The sequence below is a fragment of the Dromiciops gliroides genome, chromosome 3 (genome assembly GCF_019393635.1).
Source record: "Dromiciops gliroides isolate mDroGli1 chromosome 3, mDroGli1.pri, whole genome shotgun sequence".
NCBI classification, from domain to species: Eukaryota; Metazoa; Chordata; class Mammalia; order Microbiotheria; family Microbiotheriidae; genus Dromiciops; species Dromiciops gliroides.
In genome coordinates, this window is record NC_057863.1 from 381,067,980 (window position 1) to 381,081,190 (window position 13,211).

Genomic DNA, 13,211 nt, shown 5'->3' on the forward strand with positions numbered 1-13,211 from the left:
ATTGTATCCAGCAGATTATGCATATTAAGTATAATCTTTAACTATTCTTCACAAAGCTCTAAAATTTAGCTAGGATTGTACGGCCATCATTTTGGTAGCGAACCAATATTTGTGGTAAAAAACCCATCTTTCTGGGCAGCTTGGTGGTGCAGCGGATTAAAGCACTGGCCCTGGATTCAGGAGACCCTAAGTCAAATCCAGCCTCAGACACTGACACTTACTACCTGTGTGACCCCTGGGCAAGTCACTTAACCCCTCATTGCCCTGCAAAAAAAAAAAAAAAAACAAAAAACCCATATTTCCTTTCAAAAGAAAAAAGCCTACCCTCAATTCGATGTTTTCTACAAATTAAAAGCAAAAATTCTTCTGACGCCCAACCATTACTGGATCCCAGTTATTATAATTGGCATAGAGAGTTCACTTGAAAAATGAAAAATACAGGAACAGCACCTGCAAAAAATAACCAGGAGAAAATTGCACCTAGAAAAAAATTAAGAAACTCATATTACTGGCACAATTACTTTTTTCTTACATGTAAATTTTCATTTTGGAAACTGGCATGGATAAGTTTAATACCAAGAAGGACATATAAAGCACCTAATTTTATTATTTTTAACATTAAAAATATGGGTACTCTTAGACGTCTTTATTTAACCATTGTCCTCTAAAGACCAATAGCGTACCTGCTGAACCTAAAAGAAGGGAGAGGTCAGGCAGTAGAGCCAAGGACACTTAGAAAACAAACTTTTCTTGTACTGGTTATCTGTACCCAAGAGAACAGTAGCTCCTATAATCACACAGCAGCCTATACAATTCAATTCCCAATTGCCTTTCATTTCTCACTAACTGGTTATCTTTACTGTTGTCCTTCCCTTGTTCTTAATCTAACTCCAAAAATCGCCTTTTGGCTAAAAGCTATTGTATATTAACATTCACTATTAAAATTAAATCACTTAGGTGTAACAATTTTCAATTCACTACAAGAAAGGAAATCAATCTTTTTTTTCCCTAAAAGCTTAACTGTTCTTTTCATAAGGCAGCTTTGATATACCATTACTTCTAATTCTGACTCATAAAATTACTTAGATTAAGTATCTCATAGAAAATATTTCAATTAAAATAGCATTTAAAAAAGGAAATACAAAAGCTAAATAGGTAAAATGTTAATATGTTATTAGCCACCCTAAGTAGCAAAAGACGTAACAAAAAATTCACATCAAATCCATTCTTTTCTACCAAATTTAGGTCAGTTTTGATGAAATAAAAAAAATTTAACTAATTAACACATTAGAGCAAGAGAAAAAGGAAGCGTAATTTCCATAGTTGTCCAGTAAAATTTGAAATTTATATACAGTACACTGAAGCTTAATGTATATGAAAAGAAAGATTTCAAACAAAGATTGCAATTAAAGATGAAAGGCTTCCTAGGTAAGGCTCCCTCTGCTGGAAAGTAAAGAATATTATATTCAAACGTCAAATGAGGAAAAATAGCCCTTTATACATCATCATCCCTTTTACTAAGAATATTTTTAAACAAATTCAGTAGAAAATTAAATTTAAAATCCTTAATTCTGACTTTATACACTTTCAGTGGTTTAGGCATTAATTTTGGTTACAACAGCTTATATGTTTATTAAGGAGTTAAGGTTCAAGTGCTTTGCTTATCCCCATTTTACAGATGATTAAGTTGAATAAGTCCAAATACTCATAAGAAAACATATTAAATTTTAAATCTTAATGTTTTGGTCATGCTATTTAAATTGTTACTATTAAAAGTGGTTTACTTCTTGACAAATAGCTTAATAACTTAGATGTAAGAGTATGACATCATAAACAAATTAAGAGGAGTAAGGAAGAAATTACTGAGCAGATATTTGGTTAAAGAGTTCTGACCAGGGCGGCAGCTAGATGGCGCAGTGGGTTTAAAGCGCTGGGCCCCTGGATTCAGGAGTACCTGAGTTCCAAATCCAGCCCAGACACTTAACACTTACTAGCTGTGTGACCCTGGGCAAGTTACTTAACCCCCATTGCCCCGCCAAAAAAAAAAAAAAAGAGTTCTTGACCAAACAAGATAGATAGGTTCACAGAAAGTAAAATGGACAATTTTTACTACATAAAATTTAAACTTTAGTAGATAAAAAAAACAATGTGACCAAAACTAGAAGAGAAGCAGGTGAGAAAAATAATCTGTGCAGAAATTTTCTGAGTTCTCATTCTAAGTATTATAGGGAACTGATTCAAATTTTATAAGAACAAGAATCATTCCCCAATTAATAATCAAAGGAAGAAACAGGCACTTTTCAGAAAAGGAAATCCAAGCTGTCAATAGCTTATATGAAAAAGATTATGTAAATCACTTAAATTAAGGAATTCTTTACAACATCAAGATTGGCAAAGTTGACAAAAAGGGAAAACCATAAATTCTGGAAATGCAAATAGGTACATTAAAGCACTACTGCTGGAGCTGTTAACTAGTCCAAGCCATTCTGTTAAGTAATTTGAAATTATGCCCAAAAAGCTATTACTACTGATTTAGAGAAACCTTTAACAATATCCCCAAGAAAGAGGAAAAAACCTCGTGTGTGCGTGTGCGTGTGTGTGTGTGTGTGTTGTGTATTACCACACACACATATAGTAGAGAGAGAGAGAGGAGAGTGAGAGAGAGAGCAAGAGGAGAGAGCGCACAGATCTTTTTGCAATGGTACAAAACTAGAAATTAATGGAATACCATCAATGGGGAAATGTTCAACAAGTTATAATATATAAATGTAAAGGAAAACTATTGTGCTAGAAGAAATGGTGGAGGCAACAGTTTCAGAGAAATGAGGGAAAATTTTTGTTAACTGATGCAAACTGAAATGAGCAGAACCAGGAGAGCAATTTATACAATAACAATATTGTAAAGACAAATGACTGAAAGACTTAGGAACTCTAATTACTGCAATGACTATGATTCCAGAAGCCTCACAATAAAACAAGATACCCTGTCTATCCTGATAAAAACCTGATAGACTCAAGAGTATACAATGACTTTTTTTTTAATATGGTATAGGAATGTTTTGCTTGACTACACATTTGTAACGGGTTTTGTTTTGGAGGGAATAAAGGCAGATTTTTTTTTAAAGAGTTTATTACTTCAGAAAACCTGCATTCTGGGCTTAGCTCTGACACACTATATGTGACTTTGGACATTTTTTTTCAAATGGGTATAAAACTACTTGTCCTACCTACTAGGTACAAGCAAGTTTGGGGAGGTATTAAAAAAATTTTAAGACCTTATAAAAATGAGTTATTGTATTGTTCTTGCTGTTATTATTTATTGTAGGAGAAATGAGTGGAATTTCTTTTGTTCACATACACATTTGTTTTTGCAGCAAACATCATCATCATCATAGCAACAGCTAACATATATAGCACTTACTATGTGCCAGGAATTGTGCTAAGCAAGTCACAATTGTCTCATTTGATCCTAACAACCCTGGGAAGTAGGTGCTACTGTCCCCATTTTACAGATAAGGAACTGAGGCCAAAAGAGGCTAAGAGACTTGCCTAAGGTCACACAACTAGGAATTCTCAAAAGCTGGATATGAAGTCATCTTCTGAGCCACCAAGACTGGCCAGTAGGTGATAAATTTTGGAGGATGACCCAGAACAGAATAGGGAAAAAGCCAGTCATAGAAAAACAATTATAATGTTCAAATCAGTATTGAGGATAAGCGTAAGAGAAGAACAAAGTAGAATAGATTCCTTTTTTTCTACACAATACCCTTGTTTCAGTGGACTTTGATGCTAACATTATACATGTAGTTAGCCTAATGCTTTTCTCACTCTCAATCTAGAGGATATATTACTAAGAAGAAAAGGAAAGCATAAAATCTAACTCTTCTACCCTTGTAAGGTTAAAAAACAGACTACAACTCCACAAAACAAACATGGAGGACTTAATACATAAACTTTTATTTTTAATAGATTTCACCTATAATGAGCATATTGCTATTTACCAGTATTATTATGTTGTCTGAAAATGAAAAATTCATACTTTTTGCAAGTTGTAGTTGATAATATTTTTAGTCATGTTTCTGAAATAATTTTAAAGCTATGCTTAAACTTGTCTTAGTGACTAACTTAGTCTCCATTGGAGACTCATAAAAATACAGTGAAAGCTCATGTTTTCACTACTTGAAATTTGTTATTTTAGAAATCACCGGCCCTGGATTCAGGAGTTCCTGAGTTCAAATCTGGCCTCAGACACTTGACACTTACTAGCTGTGTGACTCTGGGCAAGTCACTTAACCCCCATTGCCCCGCCAAAAAAAAAAAGGTAACTTAGGGGGCAGCTAGGTGGCGCAGTGGATAGAGCACCAGCCCTGGAGTCAGGAGTACCTGAGTTCAAATCCGGCCTCAGACACTTAACACTTAATAGCTATGTGACCCTGGGCAAGTCACTTAACCCCAATTGCCTCACTTAAAAAAAAAAAAAACAACGAATTTCAAAAATCTATAATAGTAGCTGGAGAATGGTAAGCAAGAAAAGAACAGTAAATTTGAGTTCAAATCCAGTACTTCAAGTCACTGCTTATATGATCATGGGCAAATCATTTAACCCTGTGCATCTAAGTTTTCTCATCTGTAAAATAAAGATGGGTTAGATGACCTAAATGTCATTTTCAATTCCATGATAACAAAAACCAATATTCTTCCCTATCTTCTATTTTATAGCAGCTATATTGGACAATCTAATACCAACTAATTTCAGTAAATGAAAAATGTTAGGTACACTACTGATCTTCAAACTAACACTGATTTAAAATTTCTAATCATGACACATTTTACTGATCAGGTCCACGTTAATGCTATATTTAATATTTAGTATTTAATACTATATATAGCTTTAATCGATAAAGAATAGCTTACCTTTTGCAAGCACATATCAGCTATTATGGTCAGAGGTATTGTAAGGCTTAGTGCAAGTGTTCCAATAAGGGATGAGGTAAGAAAACAGCCCCTAAAACAGATTAAAATATAAATTCTTGCATTTAAAAGCTACAAATTGAAACAAAACATCAGAGAACAGATATTAATTCTAAATGTAATAAGTTTAGGGAGGAAAATTGTGGAAAACAAGCAAAAAACATGAGACCTTTACAGTTAATATTTTATTTTAAACAATGTTAAGTTGTTAAAACAATCTTTCTTAATGGTAAACTTGAAATGCCAAACCCATATAAAAGTCTTACTATAAAATGCAAAACAGTTTTTAAAAAAGAAAAGAAAACTTAAGACTACTATAGAATATTATGGCAAGCTAAAATTAAACTCTAAATAGTATGTTATATTCTATTAGGAAATAATTTATGTATTTAAAATTAATTAAAAGCTTTTCTAAAGTTCTGATACTATGAAATTAACAAAATAGAATTTAGTCATTCAAGTTATGAGGATAAGGGTGTATGTGTTGGATGCTGGGGGAAGAGTGTGTGTTTGGGAAATCTCCATAGTTAGGAAAGCCTAAGTTTAAGTACCTCCTCTAGTCCATAACAGTTGTGAGACCAGGGCAAGTCATTAAACCCTGTTACCCTCAGGCAACTCTACAAGATTCAGAGAAGTTGCTCTCTAGGAGCTCCAGATGAAATAGCAGGCTTCCCTTCTCCCTGCCCATGCCACTCCTGCCCCTCCCCAAACTAAAAAAGAGGGGAGAGAAGGAATCAAGTAATCTAAGTGATGGCTAACAAAATTACAAGGTAAAAAACTTAGGAAAAAATCAGTATTTATAGGCCAACCCAAGTCAGTGTCACATGGAAAAATAGGCCTACCCTGTAGAATTGAATCCTCCTAAATTATTCTAATTTTGCATTTTCTAACCTTATATACCAAAAGAGATGAACATTCTCAATTAAAACATTTTAAATGTTCAATTCTGGAATATTAATAATAACTAATTCTGAAAAAGCAAATTGCTTTAGAATTATTTTCTATAATTTCACAAAAAACTGCAAAACATACAATCTCTAATTGCAGAAAAAATGAGCTATTGCTGTTTATAAATAAAAGTTAGCTTTATTTGCACTTAATGGCCTGCTTTTACAAACTCTTTCCTCTTTTATATTATAAAGCCCTCAGATACCTTTCTTTTCACCAATTCCAATTGCACTTAAAGTATATATATTAGACCACTTATAAGATTTGATTTTGTATGTATAGTCTCTTATTGGTCTTTTAATTATTTTCTCTCATTTCCCCAAACAAATTCATCATGTCTTTTTTTTTTTTTCCGGTGGGGCAATGAGGGTTAAGTGACTTGCCCAGTGTCACACGGCTAGTTAAGTGTCAAGTGTTTGAGGCTGGATTTGAACTCAGGTTCTGCTGAATCCAAAGCCAGTGCTTTCTGCACCACCTAGCTGCCCCTATCATGTCTTTTTTAAGCATCCCATAGAACCTAGCAAAGAGCTGGGTTGGTAATAAGCCACCAATAAAAAACACACTGACAAACAAGTAACTTAAAATCATGAATACTTTTTTTTCCCAGAGGTCACACACAGGAGCAAATAGGGAAAGTATAGTTTTGTAAAGGCTTTAAAAATTTGAGCTAATACAAAACAATACTTCAATCACTGTAACTGGATATCTAATAAAACATTGAAAAACTTACACAAAGACGAAATCCAATCTATTTAACTTATATGATTTCCATTACTGTCAAAACATACTTATGAAATAAACTGTTATTCTTTGCCCAAAGGGCAATCAAACTATACATAACCCTTTGACCCAGCAATACCACTACTAGGTCTGTGTCCTGAAGAGGTCATAAAAAAGAGAAAAGGACCCACAGGTACAAAAATATTTATAACAGCTCTTTTGTAGTGGCAAAGAACTAGAAATTGAGGAGATGCCCAACAACTGGGGAATGGCTAAACAAGTTACGGTATATAAATATAATGGAATACTATTGTGGTATAAGAAATTATGAACAGGATGATTTCAGCAAAACCTGGAAAGACACAAACTGATGCTGAGTGAAGTGAGCAGAACCAGGAGAACATTATACACAGTGACAGCAACATTGTGCAATAATCAACTATTACAAACTTAGCTGTTCTCAGCAATACAATGATCTAAGATAATTCTAACACTCATGATGGAAAATCCTATCCACGTCCAGAGAAAGAACTATGGAGTCTGAACACAGATCAAAGCATACTATTTTCATTTTTTTTTGTTTTTTTTCCCCCTTCTCGTTTTTTCCTTTTTGTTCTGATTCTTCTTTTACAACATGACTAATGTGGAAATGTTTAACATAATTAAACATGTATAACCTATATCAGATTGCTTGCCATTTTGGGGAGGGGAGAGCAGAGGGAAGGAGAAAACTTTGGAACTCAAAATATTAAACAATGAATACTGAAAAAAAAAGAAACTGTTATTATCCTATTTTTAAACAAAAAACTAAGACACAGAGACTGAGGAGTTTGGCAAGATTCAATTGTGTTCTCTCTGTCACAGTAAGGATACAAATTCAGTTGATATAACTATTACATGCAAATGTTTAAAATTACAAACAATTCATAAGACAGTGATAATTTAAACGTTTTCAAGAACCATAGTCCTTGTTTAACATCATGGTTCATAACAGTGACAAAAATTATTGTGAATTAAGAGTTCAATGTTCTATGTAAAGCACTACTTAAGTTAAAAGGAATTGTGGAAGAAACAAACTGGTCTGACGAGTAGCAGGAATTTAATCATTCCTTAAATACATAATCATTTCTGCCAAAATTTCTTAATTTAAAACTTTGCAATTTAAATTGAACTAGAACTACAATGAACTCATAAAAATAAGTATATGTTTTAAAGTAGTCATGTATCTCAATCAAAATACTCTGCTAATTGCTAGTATGAGTACTTGCCCTAAATGAGCAGATAAGAACAAAAGACAAGTAGTTTACAGCTCTTCAATGGCAGAAAAATGCCTATTAGCTACCTAGGGCTACTGTGGACCATCCTCCTGAGAAAAAGTGATCACTTTGAAAAGTAATTTTTCCTTATACCATTTTTTAAGTCCATGTAAAAGAAACCTAAGTTTCATGGGCTCAGTGAATGGAATTAGGTGAGAAATGCCTGTAGTAGTTGGTATCCTTTAAAAAAAAAGAATATATCCATATAAAATAAATAGTACGTACCATAACCACAGTAATTCTGACAGAACTGTTCCAATTAGGCCATTAATGACAATGCACATTAATACTAATTTATTGGGAAACTCAAAGGCCTCAAATCCAGTATAATGAAGTAAAAAGAAGCCCGGCCATAACAGCAGCAGATTAAAGAGACCTACAAAACCTGAACATACATATAAGAGAATCAGTTAGTCATTGCAATTTATTTCACTTCCAAAACTTTTTCGTGTAAAATTATGTCCCTAGGAGTATAAAAGGCTTGCTACCTAGCTAATGGTATAACCTCATAAAGGCAAAAATTCTATTAAAAAACTGATGAACATCAGTTCTCTTGAATTTAAACTACCACAGATGCTGAGAACCACTACTAAAATGATGCAAAATAAACTACCTTAAATGATTTTAAAGTAGGGTTGAACATAAAGTTACTAACAATAGAGAAACTCTTAGTACAGAGGGATATAACCATTATAGATATTAGAAGCCAAATTATCATTGAAAAATTGGAAAGTTAAAGAGTTTTTAATTTATTCATTCAACAAATATTTAACCCACTACACAGGAAAAGTACATTGTCCTTGCCCAATACAAATAACTATAGTAAAAGGAATAAATGAAAGGTGGTATGTTTACATTTGTAATGACATAAAAGGGAATTCCCAATTTATGACTTTTAAAAAATAGGGTCTGTTCTATTCTCATTATGAATAACATTAAGGACTAACATTTTAGAAGATATTTCAGGGAATCCCTGATATTCACAAGACATTATAGTGGTTTGGTGGGGGAGCGGAAGGGCGATGGTGGTGCCAGGGGAATGGAACATAAGAAACAAAATTTTCCTGCTGGCAGCTCTCTAGGAAGCAACTATCTCATTAAGCAGGGACTAAGATTCTAGAACATGAAAAAACATGGAAGAGTTCCACAGAATCACAAACTGCATTGGAAGGAACCTCAGGAATCAGTAGGGACAGCATTCTCTGAAACTGGTCATCCAACCTCTACTGAAAACCACCAGTAAAGGGAAAACCACTATTTTAAGAGGCAATCCATTCTCCTTTTAAAAAAAAAAAAGAAAGAAAGAAAGAGGGAGTCCATTTCACTTTGGGGCTCTTCTAATTAGGAAGTTTTTTTTCCTTTATTTCAAACCTAAATTTGTCTCTCTGTATTTATACCCATATAGTTTCTTATGCCCTCTGGGCTCAAAAAGATAAAATCTAACCCCCTTCCTCATGTATTTGATTACAACTAATTTGTCAGCTCTTCCATGAAATAAGTATGCCTAGTTTCTTTCCACCAATACTGTATGGCATGGCATTTAAAACACCTTACAATTCTGGTCATAGCCTAGATTTGCTTCAGTTGTCAATGTTCTTCCTAAAATGAAGCACTCAGAAGTGACATGGTATGGTTGGAGCAGAATATATAGTGGGACCATACATTTATTCTTATATACATCATCCCTAAATTTCCTCAATAAAGCAGCCCAAAATTAAGTTAGATTTTTTTCTTTTTCTTTTCTTTTTTTGGGGGGGATGGGAAGGGGAGGAGATGGGGGTAGGAAAGATAGTATGACAAAGTTTTGAAGATTGTCTTAGATAAACAATCTTCCGAATTCCATTTCCTATATAAGACCAGAAAATGACAAGCATGATATACCATATGAAGTCTTGTGACATGCCACTGTCTAGCTATTTAGTAAGCATGAATGACGGATGGCATGAGTGTGTTACCGGTATCTATGTGATTCTAGAAGACTTAGAAGACCTGGAAGGTAGATAGTTTCTGAAGGATTTATAGGAAGAGAGAGACAAGAATCAAACAGGATGAAAATACATGGATGGGCTATGATTTACACAAATAATAATATAGATAAAAATCTAAACTAACTCTTTCTCTCAGTTCAATAACCTCCATCAACTAGCTGACGTGGGAGTACAGGAAGGTCTGCATTCAAATGTGACCTTAGACAGCTTACACCCTGGGGCAAGTTATATAACCTCTGCCTCGGTTTCCTCAACTGTAAAATGGGGATAATAATAGCACCTTTGTAAACTTTTAAAGCACTATATAAATGCTAGTGATTATTATAATCTGTCTTATTTATTACAGTGAGCATTTCTAGAACTACAATCAATAGCAGGGACAACTTATTAATTAGACACTTTAAAATTTTAATATCAAAATATTAAAATAACAATTACAACACAAAGTAATTTAGTCATTTAGAGAAAAAAAAGTCCTTTGAATTAATAGGCTTACCAAAGAAACATTGGTATATCCAACTTATCTTCCCTGTCTACTGTTTCTCTTAATCATAACAATATAGACAGCATAGAGCATGGCGCCAATAAGAGACCAAATGGAACCGGTAAAAATAAAAATAATTTATATCAATTTTTTTCAAGTACTGTTAAAACACATTGCTATTTCCATCTAATCAGACAGAAAAAAGAGATTCTAATTAGGCTAATGGGTATAATCCTATGCATTGGTGTTCCACTCAGGTCCATGTAAAATGTTGATTCTCCCTGTTACAAGACAGTTGATAATGGAAATTGGTGTCTTGACCAAAGTTTGAGTGTCCTAAGTCACAAAGATAACCCCACCTTCATTTCATTTAGCCAATCAGAGTTGATTAGCCATCCCCAGCAACATCTCCTCTTTGAAAGGCATATTTAACCTGTGAACCCACTCCCATTTTGAGGTCTTGTTATTAATAACCTGCTGACCTTACTAATAAAACGATTAAATTACCCAGAAAAAAAGGACCAACTCAAATCCTACTTCCTCCACACAGACTTCTCCAACTACTCCAATCAACACTGACTACTCCAATCAACACTGACTACTCCAATCAACACTGACTACTCCAATCAATACTGACCACTCCATTCCCTTAATTCTTACTGTAGTCTTTAGCACATAATTAAGAGCAATTACTGCAATTATGCACTCACTGTTTTTATATTGTTCTCTAGTTGAATAATGCATTTAAATGGCATATGCCCAACTAGATTTCAAGCTCCCTGAAGACTGGAAACATGTATTCTATCAGTTTTATACACCCTAAACCATCCACTATCAGGTATACAAGAGACATATAAGAAATACTTAGTAAATGGACTGTCTACTCTCAGTGTTTTTTGAACATGAATTTTTTATAAATCACCAGAAGTATTTAAATCTCAAACAAGACAAATATTATCTATTTTTTGTGATAATTCTTAGCACATCAAAAATTTTATTGCATTACTTTCTTTTTTTTGTTTTTTTCAGGGTCTCTTGACATTCATTCCATGGAAGGACTCCCCATAACCAATAAAGACATTTAGAAATAAGCATATGGTCACTGTGAAAGTTGGAATTTGAATGACAAATAATGGGACATACTCCAGGTATATCTATTATATACTATTTTGCATAGAATGTAATTTGAGGGCTAAAAGACTATATGAGGAAACTGAAGCCCAAAGAGGTTAAGTGACTTGCCCACATTAACACAGAAAGTCAGAAGGATAGCTAGGATATGAACTTAAGTTTTCTGACTTCAAATATCTATCTAGAGATACATACACACATAAAACATATAAATACTCCTATAAAATATGAAGATTAGTTCAAGAGAGTAGAAAAAGTTCAAGTCCAGCCCCTCACATGTACTGGCAATAGAACTGAGCAGGCACATAATTTCTCAGTACTCAAGAAAACAAATTACAGAAATTTACAAATTACCAGGCAATTATTAGAGGAAGTTTATCTGAAGTTTTTTTCTACGAATGAAAACACAAACCTAGTCCTATGACAATTTAAACAACTACTTATCATTTTAGCTATACATGAAAAAAGGTTGATTATCTCTACATACATTGTTAGGCCTTCTATACATACACAGAGACTTGTACATACCTATTGTATCTTTTCCAGCAGATTCCTCAGACCCTGAAAGGTTTACCAGCACAACACCTCCAATGCCTATAGGAAAAAGTGATCATTAGTAATCAGGATAAAACTTATTTTGAAGAAGGCTGCTTGTAAAATAAAAATTTTAAGTGAAAGATCTTTTACCTACAGCCACCTTTAATCCTCATATTAGTTAAAGTGGTAAAAAAGTTATTTGTTTATTGGAGAATTAAAGAGTCAAAAAGCACTTATATAATCAAATTAACCTTTATACCTGACTAATATATATTTGTTAAATTCATGTCAGGAGAATGGGTAGAGTGAGTATAGAGTGAGATATAAATATATATGACTTATTAAAAAACAAACTTCAATAAAACTTGTTATTTTAAAATTCAGGTCAAACTTCTTAGATATAGTTCTGTTTATAAATTTGAGCTTGATCTTGAGGAAGTCAGAGATAAGAGATATTCTATCTCCCACCTCCACAGCTTTGCAATGGTTGTCCCCAACCCCTGGAATGTTTTCTCTGCTCCCTTACCTCTAGCTCTTAGAAATCCTGGCTCAGCTCAAATGCCACTTTCTACAGGAGGCCCACAACTTCCAATGCCTTCCCTTATAAGATAGCTTCAATCCACTCCATACTTATCTGTGCAACTTCCTATGTACATGCGGTCTACTTATTTTCTTTGTATCTCTAGCACTTAGCACATTGCTCGGCATTATAGTAAATTCTTAGTAAATGCTTATTGGCTAGTGTATGAGAATTATTAAAATGTTAGCCACAATTAAATTTCAGAGATTTTTAAAAGGTAAAGAAAAAAATTTTAAATCTATGAAGGCAATGATGTTTGTTTCTTTCTTAAATACTGTTAATACAATGTTTATATGCAAAACAAAAATAATGACATTCTGCTATAGCAAAAGTTAAAATTATAAATCTATCATTTTCATGGGGAAAAGTGAAGGCTAAATCAAAGACCTAATCAATTTAAGATTTGGTAACGGTAGGCATTTCCATTTCCAACTTTCTATAGTACAGTACTGTAGGATTACTTAGGTTTAAATCCTACCTTTGCTTGCTGTGTGACTTTAGACTAGTCACAACATTTCTGGTCCTCAGTTTTCCTC

The 13,211-nt window shown here is 33.5% G+C and overlaps 1 protein-coding gene across 3 annotated transcripts in view; it reads right to left on the reverse strand.

Moving 5' to 3' along the window:
- Positions 1 to 422: 422 nt before the first annotated feature.
- SLC35F5 (solute carrier family 35 member F5) overlaps positions 423 to 13,211 on the reverse strand; it is a 39,835-nt gene continuing 27,046 nt past the window's right edge. For 2 of the 3 annotated variants that reach the window (XM_043994312.1, XM_043994314.1), the window contains 5 exons: positions 12,088 to 12,151; positions 10,440 to 10,547; positions 8,181 to 8,340; positions 4,915 to 5,005; positions 423 to 480 (listed from right to left, as the gene is read on the reverse strand). In XM_043994312.1, the coding sequence (XP_043850247.1) occupies positions 10,464 to 10,547; positions 12,088 to 12,151 (148 nt within the window). In that variant the 3' untranslated portion in view covers positions 423 to 480; positions 4,915 to 5,005; positions 8,181 to 8,340; positions 10,440 to 10,463. Of the gene's footprint in view, positions 481 to 4,914; positions 5,006 to 8,180; positions 8,341 to 10,439; positions 10,548 to 12,084; positions 12,152 to 13,211 lie in introns of all 3 variants that reach the window. The other variant, XM_043994313.1, reaches the window with a different exon arrangement.